General features: G+C 46.8%; 1 protein-coding gene across 1 annotated transcript in view; it reads left to right on the top strand.

Moving 5' to 3' along the window:
- PEBP4 (phosphatidylethanolamine binding protein 4) overlaps nucleotides 1-19,150 on the top strand; it is a 210,553-nt gene that overhangs the window by 101,445 nt on the left and 89,958 nt on the right. Inside the window, exon 4 of the mRNA XM_044225154.1 lies at nucleotides 14,464-14,562. Coding sequence (XP_044081089.1) covers nucleotides 14,464-14,562 — 99 coding nt within the window. The remainder of the gene's footprint in view (nucleotides 1-14,463; nucleotides 14,563-19,150) is intronic.

Below are 19,150 nucleotides of genomic sequence, written 5' to 3' on the forward strand. Positions count from 1 at the left end.
AGGCAGATTCGACAGCTCAAGGATCCAGATTCTTTCCATTTTTGTTTCACCATCCTTACCATACAGGACTTTAGCCTCATGCTTGTCCCCTCTTTGTCACAGGATGGCTGCTACCCATCCAACATCACATCCGCATTCCAGGCGGGAAGGAAGGGGAATGGGTGGAGACCAAAGGTGACAAGGGTTTTCTTCTAGTGAGCCTGTGCCTTTTATTCAGGAAGATATCCCTTCCCAAGGACTTTCTCTTATGCCTTCTTGGTCAGAACATAGCCCCCACATGGTGAAAGAAACACGGGGAAGTCCAGTGTTGTAGCTTTCCAGCCTCTACAGGAGAGGAAGGCAGGCAGGGACAGCTGATCCATACTGAAGACCCAACATCTTTTCCAAATGATGTCAAAGCATGACATGAGCCCCAGTTCCCAGGCTGAGGTGCCTCTGTGCACAAAGCTCAGGAAGTGTCTTTGTCAGCAGCAATGGAGAGAAAGCTTGTCCCTCTGGACTCCAGCATGAAATGTGAGCCAGTCCCAAGGGATGAAAGGCTTTAGGCTCAAGGGGCAACACCCAGACTGCATCCTGGCGGGGCCATCAGCCCTGGTGAGGAACAGCTGTTACACTCAGCCTCCCCCAGGAAGAAGGCTCTTAACTAGATTTCCCATACAGAACTTTGTGGGGGAGGTTCAAACACAACCAACCCACCATGGGCTAAATTTGTATTCCAACCAACATCATAATGAATAGTGGGAGCAGAGGGTGACTGGTGTTTGTGACTTTAGCTTCTTCATCTGGTGCTTGAGCCCCTTAATCTGCGGGGTCCCGGGCACAAGGGACTCCAGCAGGTCGGGGGAAGCTGTCCTCTTTATTTAGAGGGCACACACTCTTCTCTGAGAGTGCACTAAAGTAAGAGACCAGAAGCCGGGCTTTTAGTCAGTGGCAGATTTGGTCAGGGACACCAGACTTGAGGGCTGGAGTTCTTGCCCCTAACTCTACTGTGGTGTCACCTGGGAAACTTCCACATCAACGCCAGTGTCTCGGCCCCTCTCCAGACCCCTTAGGTCAAGAGTCCAGCCTTGGTTGGTAGCTTGAAAAGCTCCCCTAGTGATTCTACTCTTCCCTCGGGTAAGAACTCCTGCCTTGGAGAATATGGCCCTCCACTCAACTTGACCATGAAACTTCATTGTATCAGGTCAGCTCAATCTCCTGATCAAGGACAAGTGAGTGCTATAGGCAGCTAGCCACATCCATAATCATATCTGGGAATGAGGGAGATGCAGTGCTGCTTAGTCCCCAGTATGCTGTAGGCTCCTGTGGGTTTGCTAGATATCTGAGTCAAGGAGTTAAAGGCCCTGCTGTAAGATGTACCTGGGATCTGTTTTAATCAGGTGTGGTAAAGCATGGAAATGATGGTCATGAGGGAAGGAGTTTGTACTCAAGGATCCCTACAGACAGGAGTCGGCACACCACAGAGGTGTGCCTGGTTCTCGCATTATTCGCGCAAGCGTCCAGCTCCCCATTAGACCACTATCTCCTCAGAGGCAGAGGCCATGTCTCTCTTACCTGTTATCCTCTGCCCCTCTCATGGTGCTTAGTACATAAATGCTTAGTTAATGGTTTCCAAATGAATGAATGAATGAATGAATGAATGAACCAATCAACCAACCAACCAACCAACGAACCATTGAACCACCTAGGCCAGGTACAATATTTGTTTCATTTCTTCATTCAAAAATATCTATTGCCTGTCTTCTATGCACCACATGCTGTAATCAACAGGGTATATAATGGTGAGCAGAAGCAGACACCATTCCTGCTGCCAGGGAGGGTAGAATCTGGTAGGGGACGCACACATAAATCAAAACTCATGCCAATGAATGGATTATTGGCTGTAAGCTGAGATGAAATGTGTGAGGGGAAGAAATGTGAACGTGTTTAACAAAGGACCTTAACGTGGAACGGGGGTACAGGGGACCCTTCTCTAGAGAAGTCACCCAGAACTGAGCTCTGAAGAATGACTAGTTCACTGGATTAAAGGCGGGGGGGACTGGAGTAAGGAACCTTCCAGACACCAAGAGATCATATGCAAAGGCTGTGAGCGGCAGGGAGCAGGGCAGACCCTAGCAATGGGAAGGCCTGTAAGTGCAAGGGACACGCGTACACAGTGACAAGGATAGGTGGGCAGGGGGCAGATTATTCAAGGCCTTAGAGAACACCATGAGGAGGCATGGAAAGCCAGTGAAGGATTTTAAGCACCAGGATAACATGATCGTACTTGTGTTTTGAAAAGATATTCTGGATCCAGGTGGAAAATTGATGAGGGAGTCAGAGTAAATATGAGGAAATAAGTCAGGAGGCTGTTAAAATAGACAAAACGAAAGATGATGGCATCCAGGGTGGACGTGGCAGGCGCGGCGGGGCGTGGGAATTGGCAGACTTGAGAGATGCTTGGGAGGCAGAATTGACAAGACTACTGTGGACTGGAACTTGACTCCTGGGCTTCTGGTTTACAAGAGCAGATGGGGCTGCCTTCATTCATGGAAACAGAATACTTCAGAAGCCCAGGCAGTGTTGCTGGGCAGGACTAACATGAGGTGTTCCTCTCCTTTCCATGGGGAGAGGAGAAGTGGGTTGTGGGGTACAGGCTCTGGAGCTCGGAAGAGAGCTGGGGGCAGGAGAATAAAGGTGCCTGTGCTTGGAGGCTCCTGAGAAGGCGGGAGGAGTAACATGAAGAGAGCCTAGGCTCCAGCCATGAGCAAAACCAGCCATGAGAGAATGGCCTGGAATCCCAGAAGGCATTTTAATAAAGAAGAGGTGGGGCGCCTGGGTGGCTCAGTTGGTTGGACGACTGCCTTCAGCTCAAGTCATGATCCTGGCGTCCCAGGATCGAGTCCCGCCTCGGGCTCCCAGCTCCATGCGGAGTCTGCTTCTCCCTCTGACCTTCTCCTCGCTCACACTCTCTCTCACTGTCTCTCTCTCAAATAAATAAATAAAATCTTTAAAAAAAAAAAAAAAGAAGAAGAAGAAGAGGTGACCTGCCTTGGGAAGCACAGCAGAGAGAGACACCAGGTTTGATGACGATTGGAAAGTACCCATTGGAGTTGGTGACACTAGCAACAGAACCTGTTGACAGAGCCTGTAGCAGAACTGAGGGCACAGAGCAAGTTAAAAAGTCAATGGGAAGTCCCTGGGATGAAAGTACAGCACAGGGAATACAGTCACCACTGTCGTAATGTCGCTCTATGGGGACAGATGGTGACAACACTTCCCGTGGCAAACACTGAGTAACGTATAGAACTGTTGAATCACTATGTTGTATACCTGAAAACTACAACTCTGTGTGTCAACTACACTTCGATATTTTTTTTTATAAAGAGTAAACGAAGGCGCCTGGGTGACTCCGTTGGTTAAGTGTCTGCCTTTCAGCTCAGGTTACGATCTCAGGGTCCTGGAATCGAGCCCCGCCTCAGGCTCCTTGCTCAGCAGGAAGCCTGCTTCTCCCTCTCCCTCTGCCTGCTACTCCCCCTGCTTGTGCTTTCTCTCTCTGTCAAACAAAATAAATAAAATCTTAAAAAAAAAAAAAAAAAGAAGAAGAGTAAACAGGAAGTAAGGAAAAGGAGATGGTATGTGCAGTTTACCTGTGAAGCTGGGAGCAGGCAAGTGCGGGGGGGGCAAGTGGACAGGGAGGGGGGGACCATCCCCCGTGGTCAGGAGGCCCCCTGAGGTCAAAGACTAGTCCTGAGAGTTGAAGAAGCAAGCTGAACAGAGAGGAGGTTGTGGCCAGAATTCGTGCAAATTTTGGAGGTGGAGCAGTTTCAGATGACAAAGGTCGGGGTGTGACTGTTGACGGTTGAGGCAGAGAAAGAGAAGATGGCCTGAGAGGTTGGGGTGCAGGCACCAGAGCGGCCCATGGTGCCGGATGGGTATCCCCCACGTGTGCCAAAGTCACTGGGACGACGGCAGGACGGAGGGAAGAAGAGAAGACTGAGCAAGTGCAACCGTGAGATCTTAGGGGACAGCAAACAGACCAGAGAGAGGACATAGGATTGCATGGCCTGAACCACAAAGAAAAACATGGCGACAGGGAGCAATGCCACCTCCTGGCCTGCTGACCTTGGGGTTTGTGGGGCATGAGAGAACACACACCAGCTCTGGAGAGTGCTCAAGGGATGGGGCCCTTCAAGGGAGATCCAGGCAAAGGAGGAGAAGTAGAGCGATTCCTAGAGAAACAGAGGACGGAGGGGAGATGCGTGTTCCTCAGTGGCATTTCTGCAGGGCAGAGTGGACGTGTCTGGAGGTGGAGGGGGAATGAGGACAGGCTCTGAGGCAACAAAAAGAGCATTTGGGGCCTGATGGGGTGGCGGAGGACCAGCGGCTGGGAAAGAGGTTGGTGGAGGAGGCTTTGGCTGAAACAAACCAGGGTGGGAGGCAGGGGAGTTTGGGGCTCAGTCTCTCTGAGGGTGGCCAGTGGGACAGTGGACAGAAGACTTGGCTCACTAGGCCTGGGGGAGTCAATGTCACTTGGTACTTTCTGCCCACCTGGACTGTGGTGGCTACCTGTGAGGCTGACATTTCGCTGCAGAAGAGTCAGTGTCACGGTGAACCACAGTAAGGAGACAGCACCACGGACAGACGGTAGCTGCGGGCAGAACTCAGAGGTTCAAGGACGAGGGCTGTCTGGCTCTGACAAGCCTTCAGAGCAGATTTTAAAATTAATAGCCTCCTCTTTCCACTTTCCCTCCCTTTTTTTCCCACTCGCTCCACTGCGCCCATTGCCCCAACCTCCAGCTGGGACACACCTATTAAAATTCCTTCTGGAATAATAAGAAGAAAAGTTAAAAGGGGACAAAGATTTACACACACATTTCACCAAAGATATGAGTAATCAGTAAGAGCATGAAAAGATGCTCAGCGTCACTGGTCATTAGGGAAATGTAAATCAGAAACACGGCGAGAGGCCACTTGGTACCTACTAGAATGGCCACAGTCTAAAGGCTAGACGCTAACAAGTGTTGGGGGGTAGTGGACAAGTTGGATCCCTCGTGCACTGCTGGTGGGGTTGAACAATGGTTTGGCCACTTTGGAAAACAGTTGGGCAATTTTTAAAAATGCTAACCACAAATTTACTAAATGACCAAAAACAAACAAACAAAATTTACTGTATGACCTTGGAATTCCACTTCAGATATATTCCCAAGACAATTGAAAACAAATATCCAGACAAAGACCTGTAGCAAATGTCCATAACAGCGGGCTTCCTAATAGCCCAAAAGCAGGAGAACCCAAATGTCCACCAACTGGACAAATGAAATGCATACCAATATCCATACAATGGAATACTATTTGGCAACAAAAAGGGCTAAAGCAACAACATAGTTGAACCTCAAAAACGTTATGCTGAGTGTAAGAAGCCAGGCACGAAAGACCACATATTGTACAATTCCATTTACACGAAATGTTCCGAAAAGGCAAAAAAGGAGATTATTGAGACAGAAAGTAGATTAGTGTTTGCTTGGAGCTGGTTGGAGAGAACAGGGAGTAACTGTAAATGGCACAAGGTTTCTTTTTGGGGTGATAAAAATGTTCTAAATTTAAATTGTGATGGTTGCACAGCTCTGTTAATTTACTAGAAATTGTTGGAATGTATGCCTAAAAGGAGTGAAGTTTGTACTAGGGAAATTAGACTTCAGTACAGCTGCTTTAAAAAATTTACCTGGACAAGTCCAGATCTAACTCTGTGTCCATGTTGTCACCATCGTCTGGATATACTGTGATTTGTTTTGTTTTGTTTCGTTTTAAGATTTTATTGATTGATTGTTAGAGAGAGAGAGACAGAGAGAGAGAGAAAGAGAGCACAAGCAGAGGGAGCGGCAGGGAGAGAGAGAGGGAGAAAAAAGCTCCCGCGGAGCAAGGGGCCCTACGAGGGCCTTGATCCCAGATCCCAGGACCCTGGAATCATGACCAGAGCCAAAAAGCAGACACTTAACCGACTGAGCCATCCAGGCATCCCAGCACCGTGATTTGTTAACACGGGTTCCTACGTCTTGCTCACACCCTGTGCTGTGAGGCCCAAGCTCTCATCCCTCCACTGCCCTTCACCTAACTGCCCCCCCACAAATAGAATGAGGATTCCCAGAGCTCTGCCTGCTGCAAAGGGACAAGGCCATCCCTCTTTACCTCTCGGCTAGCGAGAGAGAGACTGGAGGCTGCCATCTCCAAGATAATACTATGTGATTACTATACATTCTCTTTATTTTACTGTTTTAGTTGATTTTTAACAGGTCACCTAGTTGACCCTCGAGCCATAGGACTTTGAACTGGGTAGGTCTGCTAATCCACAGACTTTTTTCCCCATCAATACAGTACATTACCTCAAATGTATTTTCTGTCGTCATTTTCTTCACTCCACTTTCTTTCCGCTGGCTTATGTTACTGTGAGAATACAGTATATAAAACACATAATGTATAAAATACGCGTCCATCGGCTGTTTATGTCAGCAGTAAGACTTCCGGTCAACAGGAGGCTGCTAAGATTTGGGGGAGTCCAACGTTATACATGGATACTCAACGGCTCAAGGTGATCACCACCCCACCCAGGTTTTTTCAAGGGTCCACCGTGAGTTCGCATGGCTCAAAAACCAAAATGGTAGAACAGGCATGTACAAGAGATGGCCGTCCCGTCTCGCCATCCCATCCTCCCCATTACCACCCCTGCTTGCATCCTCTACTGGCTTTTTAAAGTATCCTCCCAGAGTTAGTTTGTGCAAATACCAGCCCCTGGAAAGGAATCTCTTATTTTCCCTTTCTTCTGTAAAAGTGAGCTCCTAGATACACTGTTCTGCAGCTTGCCTTTTTTCATGTAATTTGTCTTGGAGAGCTTTTCATATCAGATCTTAGAGAGCTTCGTTGCCTTTAACAGCTATCAAATATTCCATCGTGAGTATGTATCAGTGTTTACCAACCAATCCCCAACTGATGGACACTTGAGTTATTTCTGACTTGGGCTATTATTATTCAGCTCTGTCTAGAGCTGAAATGGACACCTTCCATACAAATTGTTCTCATAAATGTCCAGGTATCTTTAGAAGGAAAAAAATCATAGAAATGGGGTCACGGAGCCTAGAGATAGATTGCCCCCACTTTGCCTCCCCACAGCAATGCAGGAAGGTTGTGCCTCACCAGCCGAGCATACACTCAAACTCTTGAGATTTGCAGGATGTTTGACAAAGACATTGATTCCGTCCTGTTCCTTCAAGTACAATTACTTTCTTTTTTTTATTTTTAAACTTTGTTGTGGTTAAGAACATGAGATCTACCCTTTACCAGATTTTAAAGTATATAATACAGTATTATTAACCGCAGGCACAATGTTGCTCAGCAGATCTGTAGAACATACTCAGCTTGTGTAACTCAAACTCTGTACCCATTGACCAGCTCCCCACAACCCTGGCAATCACTGTTCTCTGTTCTACTTATATGAGTTTGCCAATTTTAGATACCTCATATAAACTGAATCATACAATATTGGTCTTTGTGTGACTGTCCCATTTCAATTAGCGTAATGTCCTCATGGTTCATTCCTTTTGTTACAAATGACAGGAATTCCTTCTTTTTTAGGGCTAAATAATACTCCGCTGTGTGGATAGACTACATTGTCTCTAGTCATTCATCCATTGATGGACATGTTGGGTTTTTTTTCACATCTTGGCTATTGTGAAAAATGCTGGGATGAGCGCGGGAGTGCAGACATCTCTTGGAGGTCCCGATCTCAGTTCTTCTGGATCAATACCCAGTAGAGGGACTGTTGGTTCATTTAAGCAGGATTAGTTTCATATGGTATCTAGACACCTCAGAATCCCCTGAATGGATGTTGGAATCTGAAGGTAAGTAGACCATCTATCAGCTCATTTGCTAGAAGAAGCCAGAGAGGAGAAAGATGTAGCCGAGGTCCCCAGCCCACAGCACAACAAGCCTTCGTTAGTACCTATGGCGTACCTGGCATTTACTAGGTCAGTGTGATACCCTCAGTGAAGTGCAAAACGGTTTTGTCTCAGGCAAGGAGACATGTGGCAAGTGCAAAATCTCTGGAGACAAATCCATTGTTGAAAGTATTGATTACACGTTCTTCTCCTTAGGCTGTGCCGAGAGGATGGCCTGCCACGATCAGACATTAGTGTCATGTGTCCAGAGGCTGGCTCATCTCCTTCACTCCACCCTATGCCAGGCTGTCTGCCCCAAGGACCAGCAGAGAACAAGCAGGGGCTTGGGTCAGACTTCAGGGGGTCTAGCTATGAGCCAAGCTCTTGAACAGCCTGTTTCTCAATTTGTCTGCTGAACATCACCCCACCTCTGCTAAATATTTGCCAGGGAGTTTCTGTTGGCAATTGGGGTCTTTGAAAGGGTCGAAAACCAGCTCCCTGATTGCACTGAGAGAGAAGGCTAAAGACCATCACCACAGAAGCCCTCTCTTTCCTGCTGAGTTTTAGAAGAGGTCTGCTATGGGTTTGCTTAGCAGGGAGGTTGTCTAGGATAAACCTCAGGATGCAACCACCTCAGAGAGCACCGTGCAACAGGGACTCACCCACCAGTCTCCCAGTCCACCACCTACAGAAGCAGACGCCAGTGTGGGAGAGCTGCAGGTGGGGGCTGGGAGGGCAGTGAACGAGGGGAATGGAAAGACAAAGAAGCCTGCTGTAGAGAAGAATTCCTCTGAGCATTGTTTGACCAGGAGAAAAATGAGGGTTTGGGGACGTCTTACAGAAGCTTTTTTTAAGTATAAATCCTTTTTTTTCCTATGTGTAAAAGCAGTGCATTTTATTCCACAAACATAGGAAAATGGAGAAAAGCACAAAGAAGAATATAGTTCATAATTACCCCATCACTTAGAGATGGTCAACATTACAGCTCTGATTTTCCTGGTTCTCTTTCTGTGGAAGGGTATATATCTGTATGATGTACATTTTTGGTTTTCTCCTCTGGTTAACAAAGACAATGAAATCATATCTTATATAAGATTTTGTAACCTATCCCTTGTTTCTACATACCTTAAAAAAAAGTCTGGGAATAGACATAAAAAATACATATGTCAATTTCATAGGCATGATGGGATTTTATTTTATAAAATTTGCATATCTTTGATTACTAATGAAATTGAATGTTCATATGTTTGTTGATCATTTATACTTCTTATATTATGAATTTATGTCTATTCCTGTAGCTTATCTATTTTTCTTTTTTTTTTTTTTAAAGATTTTATTTATTTATTTGACAGAGAGAGATCACAAGTAGGCAGAGAGGCAGGCAGAGAGAGAGGAAGGGAAGCAGGCTCTCTGCTGAGCAGAGAGCCCGATGCGGGACTCAATCCCAGGACCCTGAGATCATGACCCGAGCCGAAGGCAGCGGCTTAACCCACTGAGCCACCCAGGCGCCCTGCTTATCTATTTTTCTATTGGGTTATTACTCTTTTTCTTATTGACTTAAAAAGTACTTTACATATTAAGGTTAACCCTCTAGCATAGATCTTGTAAATATTTTCTCTCAGCATTATCTTCGAATTTTATTTTGCTTTCTTTTCTTTGTCATAAAAGTTTCAAAATTATATCTAGTTAAATATATCAATCTTTTCCTTCATGCCATTTACTGTTAACAGTTTGGTGTGTACTTTTCCAGACATTTTCTATGCATATGCAAATATATCTATAAATATATATATATAGTTAGATATATAAAGTTTTCCTGCACATTTTAGATGGTATCGTTCACACTATTCAGCAGCTTATTTCACTTACTAGTGTATTTTAGATATTTTCCCATATTAAAATATAAAGATCTAATTCTAACAGAGTATTCCATTATATGAATTCACTAAATTTCATTAAATCACTTTTTTAAGATTTTTTTCATTTTCATATGTAAGTCTGGAAATTTTTTGGCATATGAAAGAAATGGAGACTGAAGTTTATTCAACATGGTAGGCCAATTGTCTCAGTAACACTTAAAAAATCATCTGTCTTTTCCCTCCTTGTTTGAAATAACGTTATTCTGTTATATTAAATATCCCATATTTCATGAGAACTTGATCATCTATTAAATACACATATGTTAAGAACATGGGTTTCTCTCTAGATTTTCTACTTTGCTTCCTCTAGTTACTTGTTATTTAACCAATGCCAGATTGTTTGAATTATTGTAGCTTTAAAGTATGTTTTAATATCTTCAAAATCAATACCATTTCCCTATTTTTCCATACTGCTTCGGCTAATTTATTTTTTTCTCCTATTCTGAGCTTTAGAATTATTCCATGAAATTCCCAAGACATCTATTTAGGATTTTGGGTGGACTTGTGTTACATTAGCTAATTAATTAAAGGATATCAACATATCTGTAAATGAATCTTTCAGTTTAAAAACATAGAGTGTCTCCGCGTCTATTCAAGTTTTCTTTTCATTTACATCAGTTGTGTTTTGGCTTCTTTGTCTAAGTCTTGGATTTTTCATCAAGTCTATTCCTAGATACATTATATTTTGTATTATAATTGTATATGGGATTTTTAAAGTGTGGTTTTTGGCCATTATTAGTAAGTACTGATATTGGGTGCATTTCATAACAGCTCACTTTACAATATTAGTCTAGCTGTTTCCTGCTGAGTCTTTGGTTTTCTTATGTAGGAAGAGAAAAAATAATTAATTAAAAGACAGAAAGAGGATGGTTTTATTTCTTTTACAGTATTTATACTTTGTTTCTTTTTATTTTCTAATTACTTTGGCTAGAACCTATTCTTGGGAGTATCAGTTACACAGTTTTTCCTTCTGGGATTCCACTGGAATTGCACGTGCACACACACACACCCTGGCTCTTTGGGATACGATCCCACATTCCCCCTCATATTTTCTCTCTCTGTTTTAAAAATTTTATTTATTTACTTGAAAAAGAGAGAGAACACAAGCAAGGGAGGGACAGAGGGAGAAAGAAGCCCAAGCAGATGCCCCGTGAAGCACGGAGCCCAATGTGGGACTCCATCCCAGAACACTGAGATCGTGACCTGAGCCAAAATCCAGAGTCAGACGCTTAACTGACTGAGCCACTGAGGCACCCCCTGCCTGCACATTTTAACACCAAACTCAAGGTCTCCCAAAGTCGTTATTCCTAATACTCATGGAGCTGTCGTTGACCTAGTTGCCCAAGAAAGAATGTCAGGGTCATCCTAGACATCGCCTCCCCATCGGCCCTACCCAGTCATTCCATGCTATTGACTAGACTGTTCAAATGCCTTTCTGTCTTCATTACTACTACTTGCATTTTCAAGCCCTTGCGATCCCTCTTCAGGACTCCCCAGTTGAGATTTTTTTTTTTTTTTTTTGCTCATCTTTTAGGTTTTTACTCAACGTTTATCGCGTGCCTTCCCAAAGCACACACTTACTCATGTCAGTGGTCCATTCGAACAATTTCAGGGGTCTTTATGCAAAACAAATTCTAAATGGCCTAGGACACTTCATGCTCTCTCTCATCTAGTCCCTGTAACCCACCATTCCTCTCTAGCTGCCCCTTGTCCCAGCACACCAAGATTCTTGCCATTCCCTGAACCTCCCCATTCCTTTGCACAGACACTCCCCTTTGCCTACAGAGTCGCTTTCATGACCCTGCTCAAGATGAAGTTCAAAAGCAGCTCTGTGCAGGATGCCTGGATTCCCAAGGCAGAGAGGTTTGGGCTCTGTCTTCTGCGTCCCCTGAGCACGGTAAATGTTCAGTCAGTCCTGCACTGTTCTACAGTTCCGTCCCCTTCAGATAAAGAGCAGCCCCGGCTCTTCTCTATTTACCCTACTCACGTCTTACTCTCCCGCTCCCTTCTCGTCCTGCGTCCTGATCCGTCTGGGGCCCTGTCCACGTGACACCCTGCCGCCATTCCTTTCACAGCCGCACCGCAACACTTGTGCATCGCATCGCAACAGATGTGCGATGTCATATTACCTAGGAACCTTACCACAAACCCATGGTATATTCAGTTTCTCACTTTCCAAAATGACTATTTCACCCCTTCCTCTTGTCCCCGAACTCCCTATAATCCATCCTTTCCTAATGACCTTGCTTCTAATTCACGGAGGAAACAGAAGTCCTCAGAAGACAGTCTCCTCACTCCTCACCATTGCATTCTGCAATTCCCTTGCGTCTGCGCCTGTATCCTCCATATCTCCCTCCACTTTTGCTCTGGGTCCTGTCCCCATGCAGCGTTCCAGAGTCTTGGCTCTTGCAACGATCCCTTTTTCTCCTCTGTCACCTCTCTCTCCCTTTCTACTGGATCATTTCCACGGACCTGAAGACATGCCTTACTGTCACCTCTTTCTTAAAAGAATAATTTAAAAAATAAAAAACTTTAAAGATCTCTTGACTCTTCCATCTGGTAACGGCCACTCCAGGCCTCTGACCTCACACTAAGATTTCTTTTATCATCTTTATAGACTATCTCCAATTCCACACCTCCCATCTCCTCTCCACCTATCCCAAACAAACCTCAGTCCTTTCTACTCCACGGAAACGGGTCTTGCCAAGTTAGCAGTGTCCCCAGCTTGTCTGATCACAGTCATATCTCGCTCATCTCGCTCTCCCCTTCAGCAGCATGCGGCATAGTTGACCCCCTCCCCCTTTTCAAAACTCTTTCAGGCTTGGCTTTCATGATACCTACTCTTCAGGTGTTGCCCCCACTTTCCAGGCTTCACAGTCTCTTTTGCTAGGTTCTCTTCTCTTCTGAATGTTAGCTGTTCTAGAAAAGTCCTTTCTGTTCTGGAATCCTCTTTTCTGCTCCATGTCTAATCCAGCCAAGAAGAATCTCATTAGCCTATGGGTTTAAGGACCATCTCTTTGTCAGTGTCTCCAAAACTTAGATACCCGGTCCTGATCTCTCCTCCAGACTCCAGACTCTGACTTGTATACTTTTAGAAGCATTTCTAATTTAATATGCCCAAAACAGAACTCTTTTTTTTTTAAGACTTTATTTATTTATTTGACAGAGAGAAATCACAAGTAGATGGAGAGGCAGGCAGAGAGAGAGAGAGAGAGAGGGAAGCAGGCTCCCTGCTGAGCAGAGAGCCCGACACGGGACTCGATCCCAGGACCCTTTGACCATGACCTGAGCCGAAGGCAGCGGCTTAACCCACTGAGCCACCCAGGCGTCCCCAAAACAGAACTCTTAAGATCCCCTTTCAAACAGTCTCCTCACAAGTCTTCTATGTCTGTAAATGGCACTTATTCACCTAGTTGCTCAAGCTAGAAACTCAGGAGACATCCTCAAATTCTCTTTTCCCACTCCCTCAATGTCCTAATGCCCCATCCGTCAGCCAATCCCATTGATTCTACCTAAAAATACTTCCCCAGTCCACCTATTTCCTTCTCTCTCTGTTGCTACCATTCGAGTCCAATATGCCACCATCCTTCCCTTTGCTGCTACAGCTGCCTCCCAGCTCCCTCTCTCAGCTCCTGCTAACCATGCAGTCTCCACCCAACCACCAAAACAGTTTTTGAGAAACAAATCCCAGCATCTCACTCTGCTGGCTAAAACCCTCCATTGGTTCTCCACTGCACTTAGAGTAAAACCCTCCTCCTCACCGTACCGAGGCCTACAAAGCCTTCTGTGGCCTGGCTCCCCCGGCCCCCACCTCTCAAACCTGGCCTTGTCCCTTCTCCCCCTTGCTCTCCCCTAGCCACATGGTATTCTTCCTGTTCCCCAAACCCTTGCTCTTTCCTACCCGCAGGCCTTTGGAGTGGCTGTTTCCTCTTCCCAGAATGCTTACTCCCTCTCACCCCACCCTATTTTGTTTTCATTGGAGTATTGATCCCAAGTGGACATTTCCCTGTGGCTGGGGTTTGTTTTTTGAGTTTTTTAAATAAAATCTGTGCCTCTTCCCTAGAATGAAAGTTTCTTGAAAGAAAGTAAGGCTCACACTTTCTTGTTCTCTGTTGGATGCCTAGCTCCTAGAACGCTTTCCGGCACACAGTAGGTGTTCACTCAGTGCTTGCTGAAGGGACGAATGGATCCTAGTTTTCCTTGCCACTGGGACTGTCCCCGACACAGACTAAATTCTCCTGGGTTTGCCGAATTCATGGATAAGTTGCTCCAACCATACTGTAAACTTCCTGAGAGCAGAAGCCCTGTTTTAACTTTCTCTTTTCCATCACGGCACCCAGCATGACGCTAGGAACTTCCAGATGCTTAGTAAATATGCTTGTTTGATTTCTTCTTCTTCATAAAGGGAAAGCCAGGCTTTTCAGCTGTCTACTTAATAGACTTCATTTCTCTGAGAGTAAACACGTGACCCAAGAGGAATGTCACGAGAACAAAGATGGACTGGGTAGGAAGCTACAGGGGTCGGCCAGTCATTGTCGGCTGCAGTAGAGATCAAAGGAGAGACTGCACCTTGCAGGTTTCCCGTCAGAATTCCAGCCACGACACTACATTTCTTTCTGGTGAATGTGTTTCAGGACGCAAACTACATCCTGGTGATGGTAGATCCAGATGCCCCGAGCAGGTCTTCGCCCAAAGCTCAGTTCTGGAGACACTGGCTGGTAACCGATATAAAGGTAAGCAGGCCAGCAGGCACTTTCTGATTCATTGGGGTTATAGCTAGAGGATGACTGTTCTGTGTGGTTCTCGGCTTTGACTCAGGAGGGCTGGGGACCCTGAAGGGCAACGACTTGCGTGTCAGGTTGTCCTCTGCACCCACGTGTCACAGCCCCTTCCAAGTTTTCTAACAATTTAGGAAAACATCCGGGATCAGTGGTGCACAGGTAAATGGGCTCTCGGGATAAACCAGGTAGGAAGAGCCCCGATTTGTCGTGTTTGCTGATTTCTATAATGTAAATACTTCCATCGTGGCCAGGTTTGAGTTCCTGATGATTTAACAATTAACTCACAAATTTTCTGAAAATTTAACAATTGGCTCCAGCGTACCACCTCCGGGGGCCTGGATTCAGAGGCACGGGGTGATTCTGTGCAGTCTGGGGTGGGGGAGCAGAGCTGTCCTGCAGGAGCTCCCCCTCCTAATGGGCCGAGGGGCTTGGGGGAGGCATGGTGATGTCCTTTCCTTTGTACAGAAACAAGTGGCCTCCCCTCCTCTGTGTCCCTCTGCCATCGCATTAATTGTAAGGGAACCTCACTCATCCATTCTGGAGTAGGTCTGAGGAACACAGATCGGGTGCAGTGTTAATGGGCATTATGTGGAGGAAGAAAAAAAGGTTCTCTTCCCAAACAAGTTTTGGAGACTCCTGGTTGCACTGTATTAATCCCATTCCTCACTAAAGGGTTTTTTAGAGCTTTTAATATTCTAACGTGCACTATGTAGTATGTGTTTATTTTCTAACCACATTTGACTGTTGAATCTGAAGTTCACGAGTGCCTGGCCACACACTCTGGAAAATCCATGCCATCCAGGCATCGGCGCCCAGAGAGCTCATGGATGGCCTTCGCGAGGTGTGCGAAGGCATCAAGCAGTAAGATGGTGGGCATCCGGGACTAGAAAGACTAAGTCTGCATCTAGGTCTGGCTGGTCCCCAAATCAGTGATCACAGTTAAGTTGCCCAGAGTCCCTGTGGGCATTTCATGTTTATCTGTAAGATAGGAACCATGTTACCTCCCCTGTGCGGTTATCAGATACTTCAATGAGAGGGCGTCCTGAGAGCGCTTTGGAAACCATAGTACCACAAGTGTAAGGAGTTAGTGTTTTTCCTCCCATCTCTGTGGGGCTGAGGAAGGGATGTCAGGGTAAACTAGCCATTGGTGCTCCTGAGCAAAGCAGGGGCTCTCACAGCCCCTAGAGTGGGGGGCTTGGGGAGGAAGCTACCCTGTCAACCAGCCCCTGCCCAGGGACCGCAAGCCCTTCACAGGATGCTTAGGTCGACCCCCCATCCTCTGAGGCAGTGCTGACTGTGGATGGCCTTGGAAGGGGCCCCCTCCAGAGAGGCTTCGGGCAACAGCTTCTTGGACGGTGCCTGAGGGAAAGCAGGGGCATCGCTTCAACGTACCACCCCCCCTCCGGGGCCAAGACCTCCTAGGCCCTGTGAAGAGCCTTGGAAACACCATAAACATGCAAAGGGACAGGGGGGGGGGATTTTCAATCAGGGCAGGGAGAGGAGCCGAGGACACAAAAGGGAAAGATACTGGATCCAGCAGTCTAGAGCCCAGCTCTTTTCTGTACCTGGGATCCCCTGGCAGTCACAAGGGGGTGGAGCCCTCAAGAGAGGAATGTTGCTCGGGACGCCCCACACCAGGCCGGCTGTGAGAGTGTTCTACAGGTGTGTTCTGAGGCAGATTTCAGAAACTGTGGTGGATGGAGTAATTTCAGCATCAAGGGCAGCTTGGAGCCATGAGGCTGCCTCTCTTCCAAGCCTGAACCCTCCCCCACCCCCCATCCCCCTCCCCTCAGCATGCACTTGGGACAGTTCTGTCACAGGCACTTTGTGGCCAGACGTGGGTTCTCAGCAGCCCAGCTGAGAAGCGGAGCAGGTGACAGCTGTCCGGCAAGACTGCTAAGCCTCAGAGCTTAGCAGGGCCACCTGCCCCGGTGTGTCCCTCGGCCTTCCCTCTCAGACCGGAGGCGGCTTGGGTTTCAGGCACATTTTCACCCACTTTTCCTGATCCAAGGGTCCAGCAGGAAGCAGCAGCTCCCCTCATCCCCATCCACTCAGCCCGCCCACCAGCTCCCAAATTCCTCCAGCCACGTGGTCAGTATGAAAACCAGGCTCTTTCGGGTCTCGGGCTGTGGACCTCGGCCAAAAAAAAAAAGGGAAGGCTCTAATCAACCCCAGAAGCACTTCCTTTGTGTTGGCGTTCCCAGCGGCTGACTGGGTCTCAGACCTTAGAGCAAGCTCATATCCGCTGGGAAACGTGTTAGAATGCAGATTCCCAGGCACTGCTTCTGTCAGTGTGGGGAGCATGAGTCCCCAGAAAGGAGTTTAGCCAGCTGAAGGAAGACCACGGAGCTCAGTGTCAGAATGCCTTGGTCACCACCATCGTCACCCACCTGTGGAGCAATTTTCAAGTGACAGTCGCTTTTGACACTTCCACGATGACTTTGTGAACTAGGCATTTTGCCCATTTCGTAGGTGGGCAAGCTAAGCTTAGAGGGGTTGGCTGATGCAGTCTCTCAGCTAGAGAGTCATAGAACTGGGTCTTCAGTCCAAATCCCACCAGCTCCAAACTGCAGACCCTTCCTGCCATACCGCATGGTTTGTACGACATCTCTGCCAGCCACTCTGCTGTGGCAAGAGGCATCCTACTGTGCCCTCTCTGCCAGATGGGAAACAGTCTCTGTGGCTCCCCTACCTTTCCAGGGCTCTCTTTCTGGTTCCGTCTTACAGATGGGTGTTGTGAGGGAACCTCCCCAGGGGATGCTATCTTGAGCAATGAAATACACCTGGGAGGCATTTTGAACACTTTGGTAATTTTAACCCTTGATATGTTAGGTTAAGAGTAAAGCCTACCTAGTATCATTACCCTCAGCAGTCAGTGGCCTCAACAGTAAGGCACACCATAAAGTCACAGCCGATGTAGAGTGACGGCATCCCTGTGATTCACAGTGGCCACAGACATGGCCAGCTGAGGTGGAACCCCGGCTGGCCTTGAAATTAGGGACCCAGGTCTAATTGGGTAGTGGGTGCAGCCATGGCCATGGGAGCCCCTCAGTAGGAGCGATTTGGGGGCCGTCTGCCCAGGTTGAAACAGTAGGCAGTTCTGAGGGATACAGGGAACATCTGCAGCCCCCTGCCCCAAAGAGAGGCCGACAGCAGTCTACCACAGAATGGGATAAAGCTCTGGAGAGAGGAAACTTGTACAAAAACTCCACCATAGGAGCCAGGCGTTCCTTGTGCCCTTTGTTCGCCAAATTCAACCAATACGGATTCACTGCCGTTTGCTAGCGTAAACACAAGGACTCTGGAGCCCGACAACTGGGTTCGAATCTGAACCCACCAGTATGGCTATGTGCTCTTGGGGGGCTAAACAGCTGAACCTGCATCGCTCCCTCGAAAAGTGGGGCCAATCAGTAGTCCCTGCCTCACGACCTTGTTAGGAAGTTCAAATGCGTTCTTCTTAGTAGAGCAGTTGGACCGGTACCCAGAACGCATAGTGAGCTGTGCACAATTGCTGGTCGTAACATCATCCTTGTTGGTCTAAGTCAGGCACCGCTCTGGCCCTAGGGCTGCAAATGTGCACACAACAGGGCAAATCTTTTCCTTCCAAGGGGTTCTGCTCTAGTGAGGCAGGGGAAGGAGGCTGCAGTGCGGGGCTGGGATTCCAGGGGCACCGGCGGCTCCCAGGGCAGAACTTCCCACAGCGGCGGGTTCCCATTAGCTCATGGGCAGGACAAGGTTTCAGTCCCCAAAGCTGGCCAGACCACGGTAGGCAGGGACTCCAGGGTAATGCATGCCATCCTTCTCCATCCCCTCTTTGAAAAATCTCTCTCGTTGAACAAAAGAGCATTGACAACATCTCTCTCCCCTCAGTGCCCTGTCCTCGGCTTTTTCTTTAAGATGCTTTTCAGTTCTGATTCAATCTAACTAATAATCTTCGTGCTAAAGCCTAATTAAGATATCAATTAATTTGCATCATTCATTTCAGAAGAAAAGCTTATTGGTTCATCTTCTATTTGTCTCTGAAATTAGTGCTCAGAGCTTTTCATGCAGATATTTTCATTAGACTTTTTATTGTTAATGGGAATATTGAACACAGGAAGATGGTATATTAATACCTTCCACAAAGAATATCATGATTGGTGACAAAGAACACTAAGAACAATTAAGGAGACAAGAGTACCTTTTTTCTTCCAAAAAAGAAAATCTTCCTAGAAACCGTCAATGATTCTAAAATTTGCCCTGAATATCTTTTTTGTTTTAAGAAAGAAAGCGAAACGGCAAGTTCATGTTTCCCTTTCATTCGGTGCCCTCAACCTTTGGCAGCTGTAAGCGCAACCAATTCTGGGTGGAATTAAAAGGACCTCTAAGAGCCCATTATTCTGTCTACTTTTCTTACAAAGGTTGAATTTTTCCATAATGAGAGGTTGTTTTTGAAAGGACCCCTCAGTGTGTTAGGTGAATAAGATAAATGGGCAAGCAAATAAACAGATCAAGGATCTTAGCCCCTTGCTTTCCAGCGATGCAGTTGGCACACATCAGG

The sequence above is a fragment of the Neovison vison genome, chromosome 11, assembly GCF_020171115.1.
Source record: "Neovison vison isolate M4711 chromosome 11, ASM_NN_V1, whole genome shotgun sequence".
NCBI lineage: Eukaryota > Metazoa > Chordata > Mammalia > Carnivora > Mustelidae > Neogale > Neogale vison.